Raw genomic sequence first — 24,345 nt, forward strand, 5'->3', positions numbered from 1 at the left:
ACAGACGAGCAGGATATCCGATATCTTTTGTTCTAAGTAACAAACATGCGAGGGAAAAATTGTGCCACTGTTGTGGCAGTGCTCTAAAACTGATGACATACATCAGTGATGAAGAAAGTCTTTAGGGATCCCATGCTTGCTGTGAGAAACCAGAAAACTGACAAGGTATGTTCTGATGTAAACACACCAACAACACTCCGCAGAATCAAAGCGTTCAGCAAGAAGTCAGCCCCAGTAACAGCCTTTTTTTTTTTTTTTTTTTTTTCCATTACTATGTACAACAACTGAAAATCTGTAAAAACAAACAAGGTAGCTTCTGCTTTTAGTAATTATTTCAGTGCCTGTTCCTGAGGCACTTCTGGAACCTTAGCACTAACACACATAATGTTTGAAGAGGACAGACCCAAAACTTTATATTATAAACCAGAGGATTCAAATTATTGAAGATACTGAGTCCCTTCTTCCATGTCTTCACGTCCATTTCTAAGAGCAGTAGATGCTTCATACGAGCTTATGCAAGCTTGACCGACATACTCTGAAATCTCTTCAGCCTGTTAGCAGCAGCCACCACATAAAAATGTTTCTGTGAACAAAAGAGAACAGTCCAAGCATGAGTGCAACTGAGCTAAAGGACCTTTGCTGTGGCTGGCACAGATTTTTCTTCTTGGGAAATCCATCTACCTCTAGTGACCTACACCTTGTGTGGACTGCAGTCCAGAACGGGTTTGTACTGGAGAGTCACTGGTTACTGCAGAACAGACTGCTGGTCCTGTGAACTTCTGAAGCATCATTATGAATTGTATAAATCTTTACATCACCTACTTTTTAAAATGCAAGTGTGCAGAAGTATATGACCAAACAGCTGGAGTGCAGAAGTGAAAAAAGTGTAAGCCTCTGGTCTAACTCCATGGCAGGGAATTACAACTCTCCAGTGACGAAAGGAAACGGTCCTCACGAGTTTTCTTCACATTCCCACAGGCTTCTTTGTAACAAGATTACTGTGTTCACCTTTCAGGATCAATTATCTACAATCCAGTAGAAACTTAAACATAAATTCTTACCTAGCGCTTCTTCTTGTAAATATTTAGTTCTGAGGGAGCATGGGGTTATCAGAAAGGTCCTGAAGAGTTCTCTGGATGGGTTTAAGCCTAACTTTTTGTCTCTCCCACCCCTACTCTCTGCAGTGGGAGGCACAAAGCTGCCTTACATTATAACCCTACAGCAGAACAATGCAGCTGTTGTGAATGGAAAACATCTAATATGAAGACAAAGAACATTGCATATATGCTGAGTAGCATCTGAAGTCTCAACTTGTAAGAAAATAAAAAAGTGTAAAAATAAACACCTATCAGAAGGAACAAAAATTGAAACCAACTTGCTAAAAACAAAAGCAATATCATTCTGCGGGGGGGGGGGGCGGGGAGGGGACGACGACACCAAAACCTTAATTTACAACTGCAAATAGACTTTCTAAACTCGTGTTTACAAGAAGGAAGCCTGTGGGCACAAGTAAGCCAACATACAAAAAAAGGAAGGAATAGCTCTGCCTGTGTTGAGCTGCTTTTCCCTCTGGAAGTAGATTTGCCAGACTTTGTCTCTTTACCTTCCATTTTCTGTGAGCCATGTAACTCTGCAGCAACAACTGGGACTTCAGGCGCAGCTTGGACTTCTTGGCTTTGGCAGGTAGATCATTCAACCACTCGTGCTTCAGACACTGTGTCGCACTCATCCGGCAGCTGCAGGAGAGGAAAACCGTCATGTAAGCCCAGCTACCCAAACTGCCATTTTCTCACTGCCCTGTGCTCCTGAATATTGGTGATAAAGAAACTGCCTGAAATGAACCAACGTGAGTGAGTGGAGATGCCTCCTGAGGTGCTGTTCATCCCAGTGCACAGAACCCTAATGACATCCTGCACTCACCAATGTCAAGGGTAAGTGGTGTGAAAAGCTGTGAGCTGTGGTTAAACACAGTATTTTGCCTTTTTAACATTTGGGTTTGGATGTGAGTGGGGGTTTTTTTCCTTCAAAGTAGCTGTACAGGTTTGCGAGTTGATGCATCATTTTGTTATGTGAATGCAGAACTTCCCTAAGAGAATCAGTGCATACAGAAAAATAGTATTTGTGGTGTTACCTGTCTGTCCTGATAGTGCAGGCTTATTCTGTGCCCCACATTTAAAAAGCACAGTTGTCTAGTCACTGTAAACTTGGTTCAAGCTAAGCACACATTATATCCTGACATTCATCATCAGGCCCAAATGCGAAGGCCTATCCAAAATGCCTTGAGAAATAAATGGTAATAGAGGAAATCCTGGGAGAGGTGTTGAGAAAAAAAGTTTAACTTGCCTGTTTTCAAAACAAAAGCCTATGCCTAACTCCTGAGCTTTGGTCTGAGCTGTCACTGAGAAGATGAGGAAAAGACAACTCCTGCCTGCTCGCACCTCATGTCAGTAGCCAGGGGAGGCAAGTACAGGTCTTGCACAAGGCCAGACCTACTGTCCCAGGAGGGCACAGGTGCCCAGCCTGTCGCAGAGCAGAGGCTCTCCAGACACCTGGTGAACACTGGGCCAACTTACTGACAACCCTTCTTTCTTGCATAGTCATTTCATTCACAGCTTCTAACGAGACTTTGGATGGTGTTCCCCCGGCATCCCTATTCCCATTGCACAGGGAAATGGAAGACTCCAAAGCACGTTTACAGCAAATCATCGTCAGCGTCTGAGAAAAAAAAAACCTCCACTGTCTCCTGCTGGCAATATGCTCAAGTTCAGTTTATTCTTAGCTTTTCATACGACTTGCTGTTCAAAATGTAATTAGTACTAGAACTGCTTTGTCTGATTTAGGTAATGATCTGGAAGTTGTTAATATTCTACACACTCCTCTGAATTCCCCTCAAGCACACAATCTGTTTTATGCATCATTTCCTGTTTTGATTAGTTTTGTATCACTACTCAGCAAGAGAAACATTTCTCTGCTCCCTTATCCAACCCCATAGCCATGGTCTGACATCGGTATCATCTTCATTCTCCCCTGTTGTTTCATATGTGCAATCATTTTTTTATTTCAGTGGAGCCAAGACTGAGAAGCCACATGCAGAGTTCAGTCCCAAATGCTTCTTAATATCTACCAAATGCACGCAGACCACTTTTAAAAGAGAACAATGCGTATTTTCACAGCTGCAGCTTCCATCTATCCTCCATAGCATTCAAGAGGCATGTTTGCAATTTGCGGTAGGGCTTGTAAGAATCCAAAGTAACAACAGGAATAGCTTTTGGTCAGAAAAGGAGTCCTAAAGACAGATTCCTACACAACAAATCCTTTCAGATCTGCTCTGTTCTGCCTGTATTGACGCTACTGTGAAAAGCGACTTTCTTCAGTCCAGGTATACAGACATTTTCCTTTCAGATGAGAGGCTTTTGAATAGCTGAGGAACTGCCCAGCAAGGGCAGATACAGTACACAAAAGTGTCACATAGTAAGTTCTCACTGTTGGTGGCAATCCCAACAGTTGGCTGGGAGCAAAATAATGTCATTAGGTGCTACTGTCCTCACCATTAGACAAAGAGGTACCTTTTCTCCTTCACGAGTAGTCTGGAAATAAAGTCTTTAGCTTCTTCCGATAGCTGTTCAAATGCTTCTGCGTCAAAATCCCAGCTGCAATTGACAACATAATTCATTGTCTCTGCATCTGTTTCTCCCAGGAATGGGGACAGGCCACTCAGCCTTCAAAAAAACAAAAAGAAAAAATGTGAGGAAGATGAGCAGTTATTATAGCCATTTATATATCCTTTTTTTTTTTTTCCTTCTACAAATTCCCTGCTTTATAATTCTTGTTAGCTTATGGGGAGGAAAGACTCTGGGCTATGGCGGGCTCCATTTCTCAGTGCCTGCCAAGACAAACCGACAGTTCGGAGCAATAAAGCGCCGCAACACTAGCGTGACTCTCTAGCAGTTCACTCGGCTAAGCTGGGGAGCACTGCTACTAGATCCCCAAGGAAATTAATTCAGTGGGGATCTAGGTACGCACTTCAGTACTTTCCCAGCTAGGAAAGCTAGGGGAACTTGAGAGCTTTCCTAAATCAAGGCCCACATCCATATTTGGCTTGAATTAAATAGAATTGGGGACAACAGCATACTTATTTCAATTAGTCTCCAAGCCCAGATTTATTGCTCCAGTTATTTATTACTTCATTCAGTTGGGTTTTGGCTAACAAATTTAAACCAGGAATGTATCCAGATTTAAACCAGAAAGCATTTGTGAAAGGTTCTGGAATGAAGTCAGCTCATCAGAAGGCAGAGCCCTGGGACAGGGAAGCCGTCCATGGCCACTAGCCAGGTAGCAGAGAAAAGTTTTAGCCCTGTTTGTGACATGACATTTTTTAGACCCGTGGCCTAACACCCAACGTTAATGCCTCCATGCAGATGCACACCAACTCCAAGCTACTAAAATGATGAGATTGCAGATTTGAAAATTAATTCAAGTCCTCAGGAATGCAATTGCAATGAAAATTCTGACGCGCTGTGGGCAACTTTTCCGAGTAAAAGGCGACCTGACCCATTTTACCTTGCTGAATAAGGTAGTACAGAAGAACGTTTATATATTTATTGAAAGGATTATTTGTTATTGAGAGATGCTGTACGCACAGAGAGGTGCCTTCGCATTAAAGGGTGGGGGGTTTAACAGAAGGAATTGGGAGGCACCACACCAGCCGGGCTCAGCACTCCTGCTCTGTGGAGCCCCTGCACCCGCGTGCTCTTGCCGACCCTTTGGTGCCACCACCGCCACCCCTCACAGGGCTACTCACAACATATACGTGATGACGCCTACACTCCACATGTCCGTTGGGAAGGAAACAAAGTCATAGTTCACCACTTCAGGAGCCAAGAACTCCGGAGTTCCAAAATTAACCTTCAGTTTCTCACGAGGTTTGTACCTTCACCAGAAAGAGAGAGCCATCAGTGCCAGCAGCGGGCTGGGGAACACGGCGCAAGCCGAAAAATCCAGGCTTTTTGCTGTGTGAACACAGCAGAGCCAGCATAGCAGACTCCCCAGGCAATCAGGACAGCATTAAAGTCTTTAAAGAATAAATTGGTGAATTTTGCTGTGACTTCAGGTGAATATACCATCAGCTGTCCCTTCACCTGAGAAAACCAGAAGGAAGACCAAGGGCAATGAAACCTGCAAAGGCCAACCCCCCGGGGTGACAGCAGCTTTATTCTCTGCCAGGCTGCACAGGATGCTTTCCAGCAGATGCTGTCCAACATAAAAACACATAAAGCAGCTTCCATTAAAACAGGTTTGGAGAGCATTTGCTTAGCAGGATGCACCCGGCTGCAGCTCAGGGTAAAGGGCTGTGTAACAGATCCCAGCACAGTGTAACTGCTAAGGTGGGACTCTGGAAAGGATTGTTTGGGCTTGGTAACAAGTTATACAGTGATCCCACGCAGGGAGAAAATGATTCTGTTCTGTCTCCGAAAAGGGAAAGGTTACAAGACTGAACCAGCAGTAACTGTCACTGATGGCAGCTGGAGTCACATTTGTGTACAGACAGAACAAACCATTAAAGCATTGCTTTTACGTCCCTGTTTCCTGGTAGATCTTGTCATCAAAACTGCTTAGTTGAAGTTTGTATCTTTACCCTCCCTATTAAAAAAAAAAAAAAAAATCCACCCAAACTTTGATATATCCATTTCTGTTTTCATAAAATACTTCTAAAAGAAATAAGTCCTTGGACAGATACTTACACACAGGTAAGTACAGGTAGGTACATTTATGCATGAATATGCCAGGTTTTGGCTTTAGAAAAGCCTCAAAGGGTTTAGAAAAGCAACAGAAATGTTATTGTTCGTACTGGTATACTAACATGAGTCATTCCTTTTTATTCTAGGGGAACTGATTCATGCTCTCACAGTGCACAAAGTAAAAAGAATGGAGAAAAGTCCCCATTTCTCTTCTCTGAGGGTTTCCTGTTGCAAACATGCTTCCCCCCTGCCCCCCATTCAATCAACTTATCTGTGTAAGAGTTTAGCAGATAATTTCCACAGCTAGGACCTGCACAATAAAACTCAGCAGTCAAGAAGACTCCAAGAGCCTTCATGGAGTCCCCAGAGTAAAGCTCAACGCGGGGAATCATTTAGAGGTAATTGGAACAGCAGTACAGCTTTATCCAACAGAAGTTTTATTTGAGTAGTAATTAGATAATTAATGCACACAGCAGAAAACTCATGCCTACAGCAGCATACTGCTTAGCTCATTCACATAGCAAAATTACCCCGAGAACTACCAAAACATACCAGAAGTCTGTGGATTTTGGTTTTTTTTTTTACATAAACTCATAACTGAACTCTTACCTCCTTGCTAATCCAAAGTCAATTATTTTAATCTGGTTTCCTGTGTGATTTACACATAGTATGTTTTCAGGCTACAAAAAGAGAAGAGGGTATTTTAAGACAGCAAAGGTATAAAAAAAATCTCAGAGATTTTAATGACAACTTTCAGTATAATACTTTTCCTTCTGTTCCTATCATGGGAGAGAAGGATTTGACTAGCATACTAAATTAGTGAAGGTTTGGTTTTGAATCTCCCATAAAGAAGTTTAACTTCTGTTCCTGTATAACAATATTCCTCTATTTGACCACAGGTGACAGATTTTGAAACAGAAAGGCTTCCCTGTATAAACAGTAAAGTCAGTCTGATGGTTGAGGCTTACATGAAGTATAAAAGTAACTATACAAAGTCACAAGAAATGTGCCAAATGCACCTTTTGGTTTGCCCACAAAGGCAAAATTTGGTTTTCCCAGTAAGAGCATTTTGCAAGGTGGGGATGGGCAGGCTGACGGTGTCCAAACTTACAACTGCAGAACTGTCTGCTGGCCAACCCAGTCTAATAATTTATGTAAGGTTCTGTATCAACAAGCAATAAAAAAAAAAAATAAATAAATCAGTTGCTATTTCTGTTCCAGAAGACCAGTTACGAAGGGACTATTAAGAAAACACTGTCATTTTACTGCAGTCCAGTTCCAGGCAGTAAAAAGTACAAACAATAGGAAGATGGTTAAATAAGTATTTGAATACAGTTACAGGTGGGTAGGGGGAAGCAGAGGCGAGACTGCAGGCATTTTCTACCCAAAAACGTTTTTGGGTGTGGTTTTTTCATTGATAACAAAAGGGCATTGCTTAATTCCACACAGAATAAAAAACTCCTGATTTAAGAGGCGCAAAAGCACAGATTCCTGTTCACTTCACTATTCTAAGCAAGCTACCAAACAGGCATCGAAAAAAAAGTAATGAATCTCCAGAGCTCCTTTCATTGTGGCTATTGAATTAACTAAGTCTATTCCTTTACGATGTAAGTCCATGAAATAAGAAATTACTTTTGTAATTAAAGACTCTGGTGGTCCAAACCACAGCATCACTAAAAAGCAGAGAGTACAAACTACTGACCTTCAGATCTAAATGGAGAATATAATGCTGGTGCAAGAAGTGGACTCCTTCACAAATCTGTTTGGTAAACAGGATTGCATCCAACTCCGTTAGATTGTAGTTTTCATCTGTGATCCGGTCAAATAATTCACCACCATCAAGACTAAAATTTTGACATAGAAAAGTGTTACAACACCTACAATCCCTCATACACTCAATTTACTTCCAAGTTGGGAACTTAGGCTCTCTAGTTTGGTAAGGGTCCTAACAACACATCCAATATAAAGTGTATCAGTAGTCTCAATGATTTCAGGAGATTTATTTCTGAGCATGAAATTAGGTATCAACATAAATTCAAAAATGGAAAAGTTGTTCCTAACGTTTTTTGGGGGGGAATAACGTCCAACCCAGCCCACTGGTGATCCGATGGGGACCTGAAGAACCCACAGAGAGTACCAAAGGATCTATTATTCACTCCTCCTACTAGTCTAGAGAAAATAAGTCTTCAACCTATAAAATTTACTAAATGAAACTTCTCAAAGTGACAGCTATTTTACATGAGCTAACAAATGAACTTACTTCTGCACAAAAATTAAGAGAAAATTACCTCAGGCATATAGTCTCTAACAAGGTGTTCCAAGGTAAAAACTTTAGGTATTACTTACACATTTTAATTGACTTATTATGTATTTGATATTTTATTTTGGATCCTTTTTTCCTTCATGTCATTAACAATCACTCCTGTAGCAGAAGCTTTGTAAAGCAGTACGCCACTACGCAGAAAAGGCAGCAGGTATACGTCATGAAAACTCCCTTTTGTGAATTCCGTATTTGATACAGATTAAAATTCTTATTTAGCTTCAAAAGGGGAGACATTTTTATTAATCCTAAAGTTATTCAGAGGTGGAAGACCATGCATATAATTAATTACCTTCCTACTTTCTCCTGGTCTTTTCTAATTCTACTTAAAAGACCTCACTCGTCCTCTTGTCTGGGTCTCTCACCTTCACTCTCCCCCTAATATGAGATTTTATTTACCCACAACACTTTTATGTAATTCAGCAGCTAGGGACAATCTTGGGGCCTCTGAGTTAAACTTAAATTATAAGAGAACCATAGTGAAGTTCCATTCATTAGCAACCTTGCAAATTGGTCCATACTCTCGAAGATGGCTGCCTTTCTTGTCATTTGTTTCAACTGTAATCTCACCAAATATATAGGTTTTAACCTGAAGAAGTTACCTTTAAAACATATTTTGTTTTTCCTTCTAAAAATGAAATCAATTCTCTCTCAGGCTGGGAAACCACTCAAGCCTTCTTCACGCCCCAGAATTATCATTCGCCATTCCCTTTAGCGACCTGAGAAAACCCAAACATCTGACAGTTCCTGAAATCCTTTAAACTTACTATTCCATGATCAAAGTGATGTTATTTCTGGCTTCAAAAGCATCATAAAGCTGGATCAGATTCACATGATTTAATTGGTTCATTATGTTAATTTCATTTTTTACTTCCTCCTGAAAAATAAAAATAAATCAGAGAAAACGAGCAAAATATGCTCCTTAAATCCCACTATATTCAAATACAAGTATTTGTAAAACTCAGTAACAGCTACACCACGGGTCTCGTGTGAACGGGAGGTTTAATCACAAAGATGGGAGATGACAAACAATTACGTAAGGGCCAAGCTGCTACTTACTACAACAGATTTACAGTGTCTGGTACTACCCAACACTAAGGGGCCCCTTAGGGGCCAACCCGGGGAAGGGGCGTCGAGGTGCCTGCAATAAGGCCAGGTTTAGCGTGTGCTCGCTTGGGTTCACAGCGACATAGTTACCCTCTCTTTGGCTCCTTTCACTTTTATGATTTTGGCTGCCAGGTTGAGACCAGTCGATATTTCCGTGCACTTATGAACTTGCCCAAAACGCCCCCTGTGGATACCAAGGAGAAGAGGGGAAAGCGGCTTAACACAGCTCACCGCAGGAACTTTTCATACAACTATTCTTATCGTTGATTAAAAATAGCACAGTACAAAGTGAACAGAATCAGGTGGCCGGCAGCATGAATCTCCTCTTTCTCTCAGCTTACGAAGGATTAGTTTTATCTTTCCAGCCAGTTGTTCGATGCTTACATTAAAATATTATGCCCCCCCTCGCATCACTACATTTCACTGCGGCACGATGACCTGATGATATTCTTTTTCGGTTCTGTAACTGTACCCGCTCGCTGTCCTTCAGTGATGCGTTAGTGGGTATATTAACAAGAATATTTCTGTCCTTATCTCATAACTTTTTAAATGACCGTAAGACCAGTAACTGTAGCCACTCCGCAGACCGCATTTCTTGCGCGTCCTAAATTCTCTCCCATGTTGCCCAGATACATTAATGCCCCTTGGGATGATTTTGAAACACCATCTTCTCTGCTATTGCATCACATTGCTTATACTTATTAAGCTATATTTGTACTTGGATCAACCTGTAAATCAAGCCTTCTTGTCAGATAAGTAAGCATACAAGAATACAAAGGCTGAAGCAGCTGCAGTCTTCCTATGAGTGAAAACTAAACATAAGGTCAAAATAATTAAAACTTCTCCCTTAGTTTCCTTTAACATGCAGTTCAGCATGGAAAAAAGATTTTGGAAGCTGCCTGACCTAATGGGCTTTGCTGACTTCAGATGCTCCAGACCTGCCTGCCTGAAGGGTGCAGGTGTCTCATGACACCAGCTGCAGCCAGGATTATCCTAACACACACGAAAAACAGTCAGCCAAGATCACAGTCACCGAAGGGACAGGCCTCCCCCCCAAAAAAAAAAAAATCAACAGAAAGTTGATACAAGGAACCCAGCAATTTTGGTAGCACAAAAGGTCTCAAGGATGAATGTCCGGCAGCAGTGAGCTTTTATGGGCCTCAGCCACGCGTGCCCTGGGGCCGCCTGAAGAAGACAGCTCTAGCTCTCCAGTGTATTTCTTTATGCCTTGGCTACCAACAACAGTACAGCATGAGGGACAGGGACACTTACCCCCCCAGTACTTCGTGATGACACACCGAGTAGCACGTTGTCACCTCTGTTTGCTTGACACTCACAATGCGATGTTCGAAAGGCGCAGGAGGGGAAGGGCTGTCATCTAAAGAGGAGACAAGCTGGTCACTGAGATGTTTCTGCACACATCACTCAGCGTCACCTCCCTAATACACAGGACACACGCGTGACCTTGTTGTGTTTGCTAAGTGTAATGAGAAATCTCAACTGCCCTCCACGCTCCCAGCACCCACAGCTCCACAAAAGCAGCCTCTCTTGCTCCTCGCGCCTTCAGCATCGCTGTTCCTGAACGGATGAACTCAGTTGCTCAGAGAGGTGTCACCGATGCAGCCCTTGGTGCTTCTGTGGCTGCGGGGCTCTGCAGGAGAAACAGCTGTGGCTAACAGAACCACCTGGACAAGCCAGCCTCTGGCCGCTGCTGCTAAGCTGCTAATGCAAACACTTAAACCAGAACTTTAAAGTGCACCACCCTTTCTCCCATCTTTTCCTCTTTGCTTCATGTTCCTCTACCACACCGTCATTATTTTCTGCTACTGGAATTCAGAGCAGCACTGAAGTCACCTGGATAACATTAAGCATGTGATTCCTTCACTATTTTCAGAGTAGCATGCAAGCAAAAAAACCATTGCATTTGCAGCTAGCCAAAGGAGGGAGGTGCTGAAAATAGCCAAAATCTCTGTTACTTCAAGACTTATACTGCTAATGCCATTTTATTGATGAGGAATAAGGGCCCTGAACTGAGAACAAGATCCCACCTCCTGTATCTCAACCCTGTTTTTTTACTACAGTAAAGCCACTGGACACCTTTAGAGAATCAGCATCTTAGTTTATGCATTAACAGAAGAGGTCACCTGAAAAACACATCTGGAAACGGAAAAAACTACACTCAGTCATCTTTCAGTCATCATATGGCAGCTGGAAAGACCAGCACAAACACACAGCACTGACAAACGATGACAGTTATTGGTAAAATCAGGAAGCTTCTCCTAGCAGTGAGATTTTTGCAGACAATGTCCAAGTTAAAGCTGCAAACATTAGCATGACAACTCTGAAGTTTAATCAGTTTATGGGAAGCTAAATCAGTTAACAACGATACACTTAATGTCCATGTTTTTCTAGGGTAAAGCTTCCATAAACCCACTTTCGGCGTCCCCAGTTCAAAGCAATTTTACAATTAATCTCCAGACACCTCGGGCTGCAATTTAACACTTGATTGAACTCATCTCCAGCCACTGCTGAGAAAGCTAGATCCAGGTCAGGAAATCTACCCATGTATGTACTTTCTAGAACACACAAACATTTGTGCTGCCAGGAGAGAGTACTCCCTGAAACAACGCAATGAAGTGTTCACACAGTAACTGGGAAAAGATCTATGACCCATAACACAACAAAGACCAGAGCAAGATACTCTTTTTTTTTTTTTTTTTCCTGCACTCTTTGCTGCTCTCTGGGTCTCCAGTCCCTAGCTACTAAAGCATACCCGGTTGGCATACTCTTAGATTAAGCATTTATTCCTTATGGTAAGGAAAACTGAATTTTTTCCAGAACTTTTCTCCCCAAAACACATTTCAAAAGGAAAATTACTGTTAAAAATTTGTAGAACCTTTAATTCACTTGTTACTTACATAGTCAAAGACACCCATGGCAATATGCTCTTGAACTGCAGGACACAGATGGTCTACTGAGCACTCCTCCACCATTTGTGTGTGTATGTATGTGTATATATATACACACACACACACACACACACCCCACACGAGTACCACAAAATCCTCAACGTAAGTTCCCAAGAGTAACTGCAAGCAACTTACCGATGATCATTTCATCCTGTGTGGGATGCTCTTTGCTGGCTTCCAATGACTCAGCCTCCTCCGGTGCTGTTCCTGTACACTGACGAGCAGCATTTTCACTTCCCCCTGAAGATGCAGACTCAGGTTCTCTCCTCTCACAGTTGGTATCTGTTGGGGATTCTTCTGCTTTTGCCGTTTCTTGATGGATTTTCACTTCTTTTGTGGGCTCCTTTGCAGAGGTACTCTGTGAAGTTGTGGGCTTGCGTTTTAATTCGGATTTCTCTTCAGCCTTTTTACCTGGTTTGGGCTGGCTGAGTAATGTCTGTTGCTTCCCTGTTCGAGGTGCAAGTTCATTTTGCTTATTGTCCCCTTTCACTTCTTGCTTTGGCTCGGTGCTGATGATTTTAGGACTCTGTTGAAGCTTTAACTTGTCAGGCAGCTGTTTGGCTCCTTCCACTTCTGCTGATGTGGAAGATGAGGATTTTACTTTGGGACTTTTACCTCTCAGATCATTTAAGTTTCCTTCCTGCGTCACCTCAATCTTTTCTTTCATTTCAGTCATACGCATATTGACAGATATCCTGCAGAGCAAACAGTTGACATTTTATGCAGGTGACTACCCTTGCTTTTCTAACTTTGTGGGGGAAGAAAAATCCATAAACTTCCAAAACCTCAGGTTTCTACAGTCAGAGAAATCTAAACCGTACCAAATCCTCTCAGGAAATGCTCACAGCACTAAGGGAAGAGCACCAAAAAGCACGCTGATGCTTCTTCTGTGTCCTCATCTGCGTATATGCTTGCCTTCTGCCAGACACAACCCTGCCCCCCCCCCCCCCCCAAAAAAAAAACAACACAACAAAAAAAAATGCTCACACTGCAAAGCGTTAATCCCACAGGTGAAAGTTTACCCACTTTTTGCACATGTTAGGGTTGGTCAATAAAATACCACTCATCCGGGCAGAGAGAGGGTAGCGATTGCCTTCACAAGTGACAGGCTGATTATGGAAATGGGTGACTGCTTATATGGACCCAAAGGTCCATCCCAGTCCTCTTCCACCTGGCTGACTTGCACGCTCAAACGCCTGTGTGTGCATCTTCTGAAGGGACAGCATTCTTTCCACGGCTTTCTGTTAAAAATCTAACTTTCATAAACTCTTTCACTCCACCAATACTAGTTGCCTTGGCATTCTAGCTACTGGAAAAGTCTAATCATTTTTTTTCCTCTTGTGTTGCCTAAGAAGAATACATACAGGTTAAAACCAATTGTCTCTGCTCCTAAAATCCATCAAAGACATTTGTGTGGTAATTTTTGAGTCAACTGTTACCACTCCAACTGTCATAAGCACGCAGTCTGATTCCAGCGGGGCTGAACTGAAACTTGTGAGGTTGTAAAATAAATTTTACATAACAGCAAATTAAGAATATTTCTGATGTCTAGGAAAGAACGGACCTCATTATCACAAAAGTTCTTGCTTCCTTCAGCAGAGGAACATTATTACAAAAGATGTTACAAAAGAAAATGTTTCTGCTTTTGCGTAAGAGTCTGCAGATTCTAATTTTCAGCACCTTGACCACCCTTGCACGTGCTATGGACCTAAGCTGCACTGGGGTGAGCTATCAGAGCAGCCCAACACAGCTCGGAGCAAACACCTCCACTGCTATCGAGACCAGCCTGAACTCAGTAGGACTCTTGGGCAAGTCTCCAGGCAGGGAACACAATGTTCTTCTGCCACTTCGGCGTGGGCTTCCAGACTTCATTAAAAGTCGCATTCATTTTAGAGAGGCCTTTACCACCCTCGTGTGACTTCACACACAAAAGCACACCAGGTACCCCGTGTGGAGCTTACTCCAGGCTCTGCCTTCCAGTTAACTGCCAGCCTCCCTCCTCCCAAGCCAAGGCTTTTGGGGCTCAGGCACCCCCCTGCCCAAACCATCCAGCTGCTGCAGAAGCTGCTGCCCATCTCCAGGTTCACCACCTGGCGTCAAGATCAACCAGCACCAACTTCCAAGGGGCAGCAGCAACTCTTCCTCCAGGACTTTGCAAACACCTCGAGCCACCCTCACGGCACAGCACGACGGGCACAGCCTCCAAGGCAGCGCTCGGGCAGGCAGCTGGGACGCTGAAGCACAGCGCAGTGCAAGCAGCTCGCCAGCCGCAGCCCAAAACCCACCGGGGAAACACAGGGAGGTCCCTCTCGTCATAGCGGTACCACAGAAACCAGTTTGGACAATGTCTATAAACTGTACATAAAGTTGTTCCTGAATGTCTGAGAAGAGGCCACAGTAGTGGAAGCTTCTGCTTTCTTCTGCCACATCCTTACACTCAGCCTCTTAGGAGAAAAATATCCCAGATGCCAGTCTGCAGTGAGCCCTTTCCCTTGTGCAGCTTATGTCCTGATATCAGGACAACTTTCATTCATTTTGGTAATTTATTCTTCATTCTCTCTCCCTTTTAAAAAAATAAATAAGTTCTGTAATCCCAGCAGACACTCATAGCACAGGAAGATTTCCATCCTATATTCACAAGTACCGCTACAAATTCAAAGTTTATAAAGTACATATACACAAAAGTAGTGTCACGTTCTTGTCTGGGCTTCAGGCACCGATTTGTACACATGAACCATGGGGAAATTCCATCCAAATTAACATACCTACCTATATCTATCTATCTATCTATATATATATCCATCACCCATACATACAACACATAGACATACACAAACAACTTTCTATCTACCAGCCCATACAGAGAAGGCAAGGCAGTTAAAATCTGCCACAGAATTTCCATCTGTTGGGGTTTGGTTGGTAGGGTTTTTTTTTTGGTTGGGGGGTTTTGTTTGTTGTGTGGGTTTTTTATTTAAATAAATGGAATAAAAACCAAATCCTAAATAAATAATTCAAAAGGAAATGGATTATGAAAGGCATATAAGTCTTTTGTAATGTGAGGAAAAGATGAGACTAGTAGATATTAATAAGTGAACAATCTGGTCATGTCTTCAGGTGACCATGGCATTAAAAAAACCCACAAAAACCACCAAGGACAGCAAATGAAACAAGTTGCTTGGTTCTGTCATATACTAGTAAATATCTCAAATTCCTTTCACACCCCCCCAGTTATAGAAACAGAGGAATCAGAAAGGAGTGAATGGTTTATAAATGTCCGACTGTCTGTGCTACACTAGGGTGGTCAGCTTTGTATCTCTAATACACAGAAGCACCAATCATAGAAGAAGTCTCCCATACATCCAGCCCTCTGACACCCTGGCTTCCCAGAAATTCACAGAGCCTTTGTTGCTGTGAGTTTTCTGCCCTACCCATTTGTAAGGTCTCACCGCTCCTACCCTAGCACGGCTGGTTTTTCCCTGGATCGTGCCTTAGCAGGAGCTGCCTCCTTTAGCGACTTGGCTCTCTGTTTTATTTTTCCCTTTTAACACATGAAATGGTTTCAGATCACACAGAAAGCCACCAACAAGGCCATTACCTGGTATGTGTCACTTCACACCCTGCGTCAGATACGGCATGGGATGCAGAGGGCACAGCTTCCCGGGATGCCGCACGTGATGATGGAGGTTTGTTTTCATTCTTCCTGAGTTTCTGATGAACAAGCTGCTCGTGGCACTCATCTAGGCGTGGGGCTCTGTCCGTATCATGTGCTTTAGCAGGAACATTTTGGTTGTCTACGTGATCTTTATTTACCAAGGGAAGACCGTTGTGTTGATTCAAAGCTTTGACACCAACATCCTTTTGCTGTTGACAGCTCTTAGAGCTGTGTGTTTTGCCAGCACCTTCCACTACTTGCTGCTGCACCGTCCTCTCTTTAACTTGGGCTTTGGAGCCAGCTTTGTGGGCTACGGTGCTAGACGTGTTCACCTTCTCACATGCTCCCTCATTTTCATCCAGCTTTTTCCCACTTCTTGTCTCTGAATAAAATAAGCCATTAATAAATTAGCCCTGACAAAACTGATGTTAAAACAGAGAGGGAATTAAGTAACCCACCATGCAAAATAACCTACACAGTTACGTACATCTGAAAAGGCAACAAGAAACCCCCTGAGAGGTTTACAATCCTTACACCAGCAGGCTTGAGACAGCCATTATTAACGCTCACGGTTTCATCAGAGGTTTACCTGCTCTGCTGGCTTTCTAGCAGTGTTACAGGCTGCATTTGGAGTTCCATAAAGCAAACAAAAAAATCCCGCAAGGCTCAAGCTCACTGCCTCTAAAATCTGAAAGCAGTCTGCGGGAAAATATACCAGGTAGTTCAGGCACTTCAGACCCATCCAGGGCCTCCTGAACCTGATAGATCCTCCACTTAATACCCCTCTACGCTCTAATCAGAGGGGTAGAGAGACACTGAACAAGACTCCAAGTGACACCGGGGCTTGCAACAGCACCTCTTGCATTTTCCACAAAAGGACAAGAAGGTTCTTCAGCACCTTCTCATGACAGTGATTGTGAATACTAACAGTAGAAGTTTCTAGGGTAACTTCTTTCGGGATTGGGCACGCACAGGTCACTGGCAATCAAGGTTAGTTCACAACTCCATGTAGCTTTTGAGTCAGAATTGTGACCGCCTGCTTTATTTTTGTCACTTCCTAAATGATGAAGCTATAAAGGGGATCGCCCTTAACTTAAAGGATTCGCCAACAGTTTGTGAAGACAACAGCATGACAGGGCCTGCTCAGCATCACACTCACCCCTGCTGCAACTCCACGGGCATTGTAACGGATGCAGCAGAGCAATGCCCTGACAGATACCTCCTAAATAGGAATCTAGCCCTGACATAGCAATGAAACCAGCTGATCAAAAAAAGATACCCCCAATGTCAACATGTCCCTTTTTCAGAGAGGGGGGGGGAGGGCTGGTTCAGATGTGTTAAGGGAAAAGAATTTATTAGGTTGGCTATGTGATATGGCCACCACCTTCTTGGTATCTCTGAACAAGTATCGCTCTCAGTTCAGCTCACTAATTCCAAAGCAAAGAAACTGTGCAGCCAAAGGTGCTGCTTTTAGTTTCTTCACCTTCCAGCATTTTGTGAGGTTTGATCTGGGGGAAGGATCATCTTGCAGAGGAGGGGAGAACAACTCTATCTCCCCAGTACTGGTGGACAAAGTTACTCAATTACATTTGAGTAATTCAGACAGCGGGAAATAGCAGGCTATTAATTTCCAGTTTGTCTGCTGCATATTCTAGAGTCCAAGGTTGTAGCATGCCTGGAGTGATACATACCTTCCAGAGCCTTCTTGCTTTCAGTTTGGGTCCCTCTGTTACTAAGCACATGCTTCGGTTTTGCACCACTCTCCTCGGACTTATCTTTAGCCTAAAAGTGACAGGGGAGCACAAAAGTAAGAGTTATGTCCAAGAGTGTTTATTTCCCACTAGGTTCCTCCAACTATGTAGGTGTTCAGACTCTGTAAAATAGAAATGAACACCTCTGATCTTCTGGATTTCTAGTTGCTGCTGTGTTTACTCCCTTCTTCCAATCTCTGCCCACTTTTGTGGACAAGCATACTTCTAAAACAAGATGACACAGAATAATACATTACCTCACCGTTATCCAATATTTTGACTGTCAGAGATTCAGCCTCCTTCATCTTTACTCATACTGATTAAAAGCCATGACATGTGAAACATAAAAGAGATTAGAAAAAGAAATTATACTGTATCTCTGTTGCTTTTTGGCTGGTGACTGAAAGATAAGCAACGTCTCTGAAGATATGGTTAATATATTTGTCTCAAGGCATCGAAAGATTCATGGTGTGAGCTATGATAGAGATGCTACCAAAAAAAAAGCCTCTAGCTTTATAGTTACTCTTGTGCACATACTTGACATTACATTTGTCACCTTTGGCGTGGTTAAAAACAGGCCTACTGCCTTTCAGAAGCAAACTTATTTTTAAGCAAATTTCTTCATCCAGTTAAGAAAGCACAGAGGAGGGATATTTTTTAATAGCACCACTGAGCACTTCACAGCTGTACATTTGAAATCAAATTAAAACCAAGTAACTAATATCTAGCAAAAAGCGTTACATGAAAAAGCGTAAAAGTTCTTGGTTGATATATTGCTAAAATCTAGTGATAAGCAGACTCCTATCCTTATTTGTACAAGCAAATAATTAATATTTTAAATATTTCTACAGATAACTCTGGTTACAAGATTGCTGCAAATCAGCACCTTCATCTGTTAGTAAAAGCAGTTAAGGATTTCATGCTCCAACCACATAAATTCCACAACAGAGCACCCACCCTCCTCCCTGACCTCCCCCTTCCCAAAAAACAAAACACCCGTAGAGTAGAAGTAGTAAAAAATCATTACCATTTTTATTACAGCTCTAAGCAAACCTGCAACAATGACCAGGGGGAACATTATTCTTGCAAAATCCTAGGTGCAAAGAAAGCCTTGGATAAGTGACAGTTTAATGCTGGTGGGTTTTTCTGTCTGGTTTTTTTGTTTTTTTGTTTTTTTTTTTTAAGTAAGAAGTTATAGGTTTGGATCCCATGAAGCTCAATTCATAGTCTTTTAATAATTTGACTCCAATCCCACAAAACTTCTTCCATAAGCATTCCCATGGCATCCCTGGAATGCTGTCATACCATCAACAAACAGCTTCACCCAGAAATGAAAACATGACCTCCCCACTCCCACCCCCATACTGAGTAACTTCGCACTAAGCCAGCTCCGCGATAAGCAGCACACTGTTACAAAACAGCAAAAGCTGGAAAACAGAAACAATCAGGTAGCAAATTCCTTTTATGTGCAGCTGTGGAGCCCTTTGGCCATGTCTACACTGCTATCATAAAACAGGCTGCAAAAACCAGACCGAAGCTAGCACATGGCTTAGCGCAAGCCAATTTGTTTTTAAATTCAACCGTGCTACGCTCCACGTTACCCCAGCTAGGTCACGTACATACGCTACCTCACTAATTCTAGTTCAAATAGCACTCAGCAGCCTGCGATCAAAATATCTTAAGGTCTTACCATTGACCTTATGCTCCAATTTCCAAAACTGGTCATGACCAGAAACAAAAAAAGGAGAACAATGATGGCCATGTTGCAAAACTGGAGGTAGCCAAAAAAACTCTCAGTTTGCTCGACATATAATACAAAATACTCCTTGCTTGCGCTGTTCTACAGTTGAGGAGTGGTTAAAGCCTGGGACACAGACCTCCACCCCACCCTAGTCCATCAGGTCACCAACAGCAGGCCAGTCCACCTCTCGGTCTCCATCCGCCCACCCATAAGACCTGGATGAAGTTCTGACCTCCTCCTACCCCCTCTTTTGCAAACACCGACGAGGAGGCAGCACACAGCGGCTAGCTGACAACAAATCCTGACAGTATGCGAGAAGTCCATGTGCAACAGCCCTCCAGTATCCCTCACGTCACCTCCCTTTATTTACATCCCCCCTTACTGCTCTTTTCACTTAGACCCTGACCATCTGGAAACACCACTATTTTATCATCTTTATACCCCCCTTCACCTGGCCGCTGGCATGCCGTGCGCCATCAGGTCAGTTCGAGACGCGAACCCTGCGGAGGGCTCTGCGGCAAGCTGTAACAATGCAGCTCTAACCAGAACGCGCCAAACTCTTCCATTTCTCAAAGAATCTGTAGAACTGAAACTGGAACCGCAAGGAAGCACAAGCTTTGTATCTGTCCAGAAGTAGGACTGACACCTAATGTATGATTAGTTGTTCCCAATGTTAATGCAAATCCTTTATACGTTCTTCTGTCTCCTAACAGTCTAGCTCACTTGTCAGCCTCTGGCACAGAAAAAGGGAGACCAGGAGAGCGTTCAGAAAGCCTGAAAAGGTATGCTAGCACCTAGCATTGCTCTGTTCTTGTAAAAGTTTAGGCGCACCTCCCACCAAAACATTCTACAGTTTTGGTGAAAAATATTTGGATTAAGACACAAACGGACATTTGCATTTGAGCTAAGTTCTCCTTACTGTAATCACACCTCTACATACACGGAGATTCTTGGAATGAACAAATTATTCCAACTCTTGCAGGTTTCCTCCCCTTCTTCACTGCTGTAGGATACAAGCCATAGTGAAAACTGAAAACTCTCATTAGCTAAAACTAATTCCAGATGCCCGCAACTTTTAAAAACAAGGTTAATCAATTCCAGAACACCGTATCAACCACGTACCAGTCTCGCCTGTTCCTCCCTCACTGTCCTCAATAATTAAGAGGTGCTTTGGAATTTATGTCTAGGAACTTGAAAACACAAGAACTCTTTGATTTGAAGAGTGAACAACGTCGATGGAGTTGATAAAGTCACGGTTTCCTCACAAAGCTGTAGCTAAAGAAACTGAAGATGTCGAAGTACCTAAGTCTGCTCAGTAACATGGCCATGAGTCAGCACAGGTTTTAGCAAGCTCAGAATAAGTTCAGAATTAGTTTTAGTGTTCAGAATTCATGATCGATCAAGAAAATAGAAGCATCTTCCAACACAAAAATGCTCCCAGTATGTTACTCGTACTTTTCACTGGTGCCTCAATTCACCCGCTAATTTGAATGACAGTGCTGATCTTTGAGCACTGGTAGAAGCCGAGTTTTCCTTCACAGTAGCAATCTACTGCTCGTACTCGTTCCAGGATTGCTTGGCACGCTTTGGGAACTTCAGACAAGACTGCAAGGCATGTTGTGAGCCTTGGTTGCTGCCTTCAGAGCCCCGCCATTCAAAGGTCACACCAGTAACTTGTAAAAACAACACTGAAAGGAAAACCTGAATTATACATTACGCGAGAAATCAGCAGGAGCGCCCAAAGCCCTGCTACTTCATCAAGAAAAATATGAAGAATAGCAAAACAAAACCAACCTCCACAAGGATTTCCAGCAGACTCCCCTTCTTCCAGGGCACAACACCTTTGAGAATAAAATCCACTACTTTAGAATTTTTCAGTACTTCTCCCACAAATGTAATAACTTTATCCAGTGTATCAACCCTTTTCTCTATCTTTGCCAGCCTCTCCTTATGCTTCGAGGCATCTAGCTGGGCAGCTTTCATCAACTTCAATACTTCCGAGCATATGCTCTGGATATCAGCCTGGTGAGCACTGTCCGATACCTTTAGGCCTTTTTGCATTGCATCCGTCTCATCGGGAGCTGCTCGGGATACTGTTAGCTCATTAATGCCTTTTTCTACATCATCAATGCCTTTGTTAACTCGCTGCAGTTTGCCTGTCAGATCTTCTTGGAAATGCAACAGTTTGTCCATCTTTTCATTCAAGAGATTCAGTTTTTTGTCCATCATACTTAGGTTGTTCACTTTTGTAGGCAGTAATTTTGTCAGGGCATTTCCCTCTGCAGGGTCCAAGCTACCCGCAGACATTCTGTCCAGACAGCAGGATGTCAGACAGACTAGGTTGGCTTTTCATTAATCATAAATTAGAAAATGAGAGTCTCAACGTTCATCTTCTTTAGCTATTCCTACAGCAGACCACCTCACTTATTGGAGTTGCTAGAGCGTATCATGAGATTGCTACTGCATAAAAGATTTATTTCTGTGTTATCTATTTCTTACTGCGTGCTTTCAATGATGGAAGTCATTTGGCACCAGACTGTATTTTCTTGGGCCTCCTTGACGTCACAGAACCATTTAAAATTCTTTCTCGAGTGGCTGTTGATAGGCAAGCATCTTAAAAATTGCCAATGCCTGAGCAGACCTCTGGAAGGAGGAGGATTGTTTTTATGACCAGTTTTAGTTCTGTGATAATGAAAAGAACTTGCTAGAGCATTTCTCTTCGCTAAATAGGAAAAACATAAAAATAAGTCGGTGGCCTTGTGCTAAGGCTTAGAAGAATTCAGCTTTGCAGCACGGATGCAGAACGTAGACACAGGGAGTGCTCTTTAGGTTGGCTGGCACTTGAATTTAAAAATAGAGTACAATGACAAGGATCTGAAATACGTATCTAGCACCAGCATGTCTTTGTCAACTGAAACGTCTAAAATTAAATCTTTCTCGCAGGCTATGAAAGCAAACCAAGTTAAAAAAAAAATCTTCATGAAGGCGCAGTAGAATCAGTCCAACTATCAGCATTCTTAAATCACAAATCTTACTTAAAGGACTTGTTACTGACTTGCTTTCACTTCTGAATCACAGCGTGTCTACTACAAAACTCACAGTCAGCAGAGAACTGAAAGACAGTCACTTTATACTTGCACAGCCCCCACTGCCACAGTTCTGAGTGCTTCCGAAACATTAATGAATGTATCCTCACAATACAACACAGAATGACAGCCAGTCCTCTTCCACAGAGGATGAACTGCAGCATCAAGAGATAAAACAGTTTGTCCTGTGCCAGACATGACAGTGTGTCAAACGACTGCATCTAGCTCTCCCAGGTCCCTCTTCACTGCGGTGTGTACGCAGGGCAGAAGGAAGCAAGCACCGGGGAAATACTGCTGCTGCAGGAGTCCTGATGCAACAGAACAACAGTCACACCAAAGCCATGGGCTTTGGGACACTGAGCATCCCTTTGCCTCCAATCCTTTCCTCATTTTTGGAAGGAGCATATAAGAAGAAAGTGTAATTTTTAAAGTGAATTTGCTGTATGAGATAGGACATTCTAGAAATTAAAATCTTCCCTCTACACATTGCAGAGTAGTAGCAGCATTAAAATTACCCTCTTGAGAGGATGATACGTCCTTGCCACTTCTTTAAGACAAGGGTTTCTACCTTTACAACAAAGAAAAAAAACAAACCCCACATTTTGTTACGTGGCCATGTTAGTTCTCCTGATCCAAAAAAAAAGTATTTTGAAGTCACTGGTATTTTCACAGGGGTCTGCGAGAGTAAGGCATAAGTTTTGTGATATCACATATAATCTTACTTCAATAATCAAACATACAGTGCAGCAAAATATACAGCTCTGTCTTGAAAGTATAGGACATTGGTAATAAAAGCTTTTGAACTCTACTACTTCATTTAAAGAACCAGAGTTTTCAGCCAAATGCCTTTAAGTAATTGATTTCTTCAAGCCCACAAAGGTGCTTGATGACAAGTAATCAAAACAGGCAACATTTTTACTAAATCAAGAGTACCAGCTGAATGTTGTCCTTTCAGGGACAAAAAGAAAAAGGTAGAGTCATTAGATTGTTATATTTAAAGCCAGACAACTTGCAGCAAATATTCCAATACGGAAACCTAGCCACAGAAAGTCACCCACAGCCACATACTTAGACCTTCAGTTGCCACCACCAGTGTGCTATTACAGGCACAGCATGCCCAGCCGTGAAACAATGCAAGTACAACGAAAGTGCAGAACCGGCCTCTGCCTGTGTTTGTGGACAAATGGGAGCCTTTTGAAATCCTGAACCACCACCTTAGTTATTTAACAAGTGAGATCAAAAAAGCTGCCCCACTGTTATTTACTAGTGTTACTATTCATATAACTGATTGTTTCAGCTTCCTCAGATATAATGGACTCTAATGGTAAATGCTGTGTAAAGCAAAAAGGGAACTTAAAAAAAGGAAATTTCTGAATTTATATTAGTTTACACAAGCAGACTTGCCTGACTGCAGCTCAAGGGGACGAACCATATCTTCCTACTCTAGATTCAGCCACACGCACTGTATACTCCAGCTATATGGAACAGATTTCACCACCCAACACCTACTCAGTGCAATGAGAGTTGTATAAGATGATGCACTATAGAGAATTCTTGCTACATCCAGCAAATATTCCTTGCTAGTGTTGTCTGAGGTACGTACAGGGAAGATACAGCCAAAACTGCCTCCTACTCAGATACAGCTGTTCAACTTGTAACACTCTTTACATTATACTTTGCATCCATAAGCAACTGCAAAATCATGGGTGGAATGAAGGACAGAGAAGGCTGACACCTTAACTGGCCCACACTGAAGATTTTTAAACATCTGTCACAAAGTTGTTAAGGTCAGCTTTTCTTTTTTTCTTTTAAATTTCCACCTCCCCTCTCTCCACTCCTTTTGAACTGCTGGCAAACACACAAAAGAAAAAACAGCCCCAATGGATCTGATGGTTTTGTCTTCAGGACAATAATATGCTTAAAAACTGGCAGGACAAATCCTCCATTCCTTTTGCTCTGCATTACAATAGAAGGCAATTTT

The 24,345-nt window shown here is 42.5% G+C and overlaps 1 protein-coding gene across 3 annotated transcripts in view; it reads right to left on the bottom strand.

Annotated features, from left to right (window-relative positions):
- Positions 1–271: 271 nt before the first annotated feature.
- MYLK3 (myosin light chain kinase 3) overlaps positions 272–24,345 on the bottom strand; it is a 36,420-nt gene continuing 12,346 nt past the window's right edge. Inside the window, exons 1-14 of one of the 3 annotated variants that reach the window (XM_027783841.2) lie at positions 21,073–22,120; positions 18,565–18,630; positions 17,478–17,568; positions 15,730–16,168; positions 12,270–12,829; positions 10,438–10,543; positions 9,256–9,349; positions 8,826–8,935; positions 7,441–7,582; positions 6,348–6,418; positions 4,802–4,930; positions 3,567–3,719; positions 1,604–1,736; positions 272–583 (exon numbers count right to left, since the gene is read on the bottom strand). In XM_027783841.2, the coding sequence (XP_027639642.1) occupies positions 512–583; positions 1,604–1,736; positions 3,567–3,719; positions 4,802–4,930; positions 6,348–6,418; positions 7,441–7,582; positions 8,826–8,935; positions 9,256–9,349; positions 10,438–10,543; positions 12,270–12,829; positions 15,730–16,168; positions 17,478–17,568; positions 18,565–18,630; positions 21,073–21,585 (2,679 nt within the window). In that variant the 5' untranslated portion in view covers positions 21,586–22,120 and the 3' untranslated portion in view covers positions 272–511. Of the gene's footprint in view, positions 584–1,603; positions 1,737–3,566; positions 3,720–4,801; positions 4,931–6,347; positions 6,419–7,440; positions 7,583–8,825; positions 8,936–9,255; positions 9,350–10,437; positions 10,544–12,269; positions 12,830–15,729; positions 16,169–17,477; positions 17,569–18,564; positions 18,631–21,072; positions 22,121–24,345 lie in introns of those variants that run through there. The other 2 variants (XM_013297910.3, XM_013297908.3) reach the window with 2 other exon arrangements.

Source organism: Falco peregrinus, chromosome 14, assembly GCF_023634155.1.
Source record: "Falco peregrinus isolate bFalPer1 chromosome 14, bFalPer1.pri, whole genome shotgun sequence".
In the NCBI taxonomy this organism is placed as follows: Eukaryota; Metazoa; Chordata; class Aves; order Falconiformes; family Falconidae; genus Falco; species Falco peregrinus.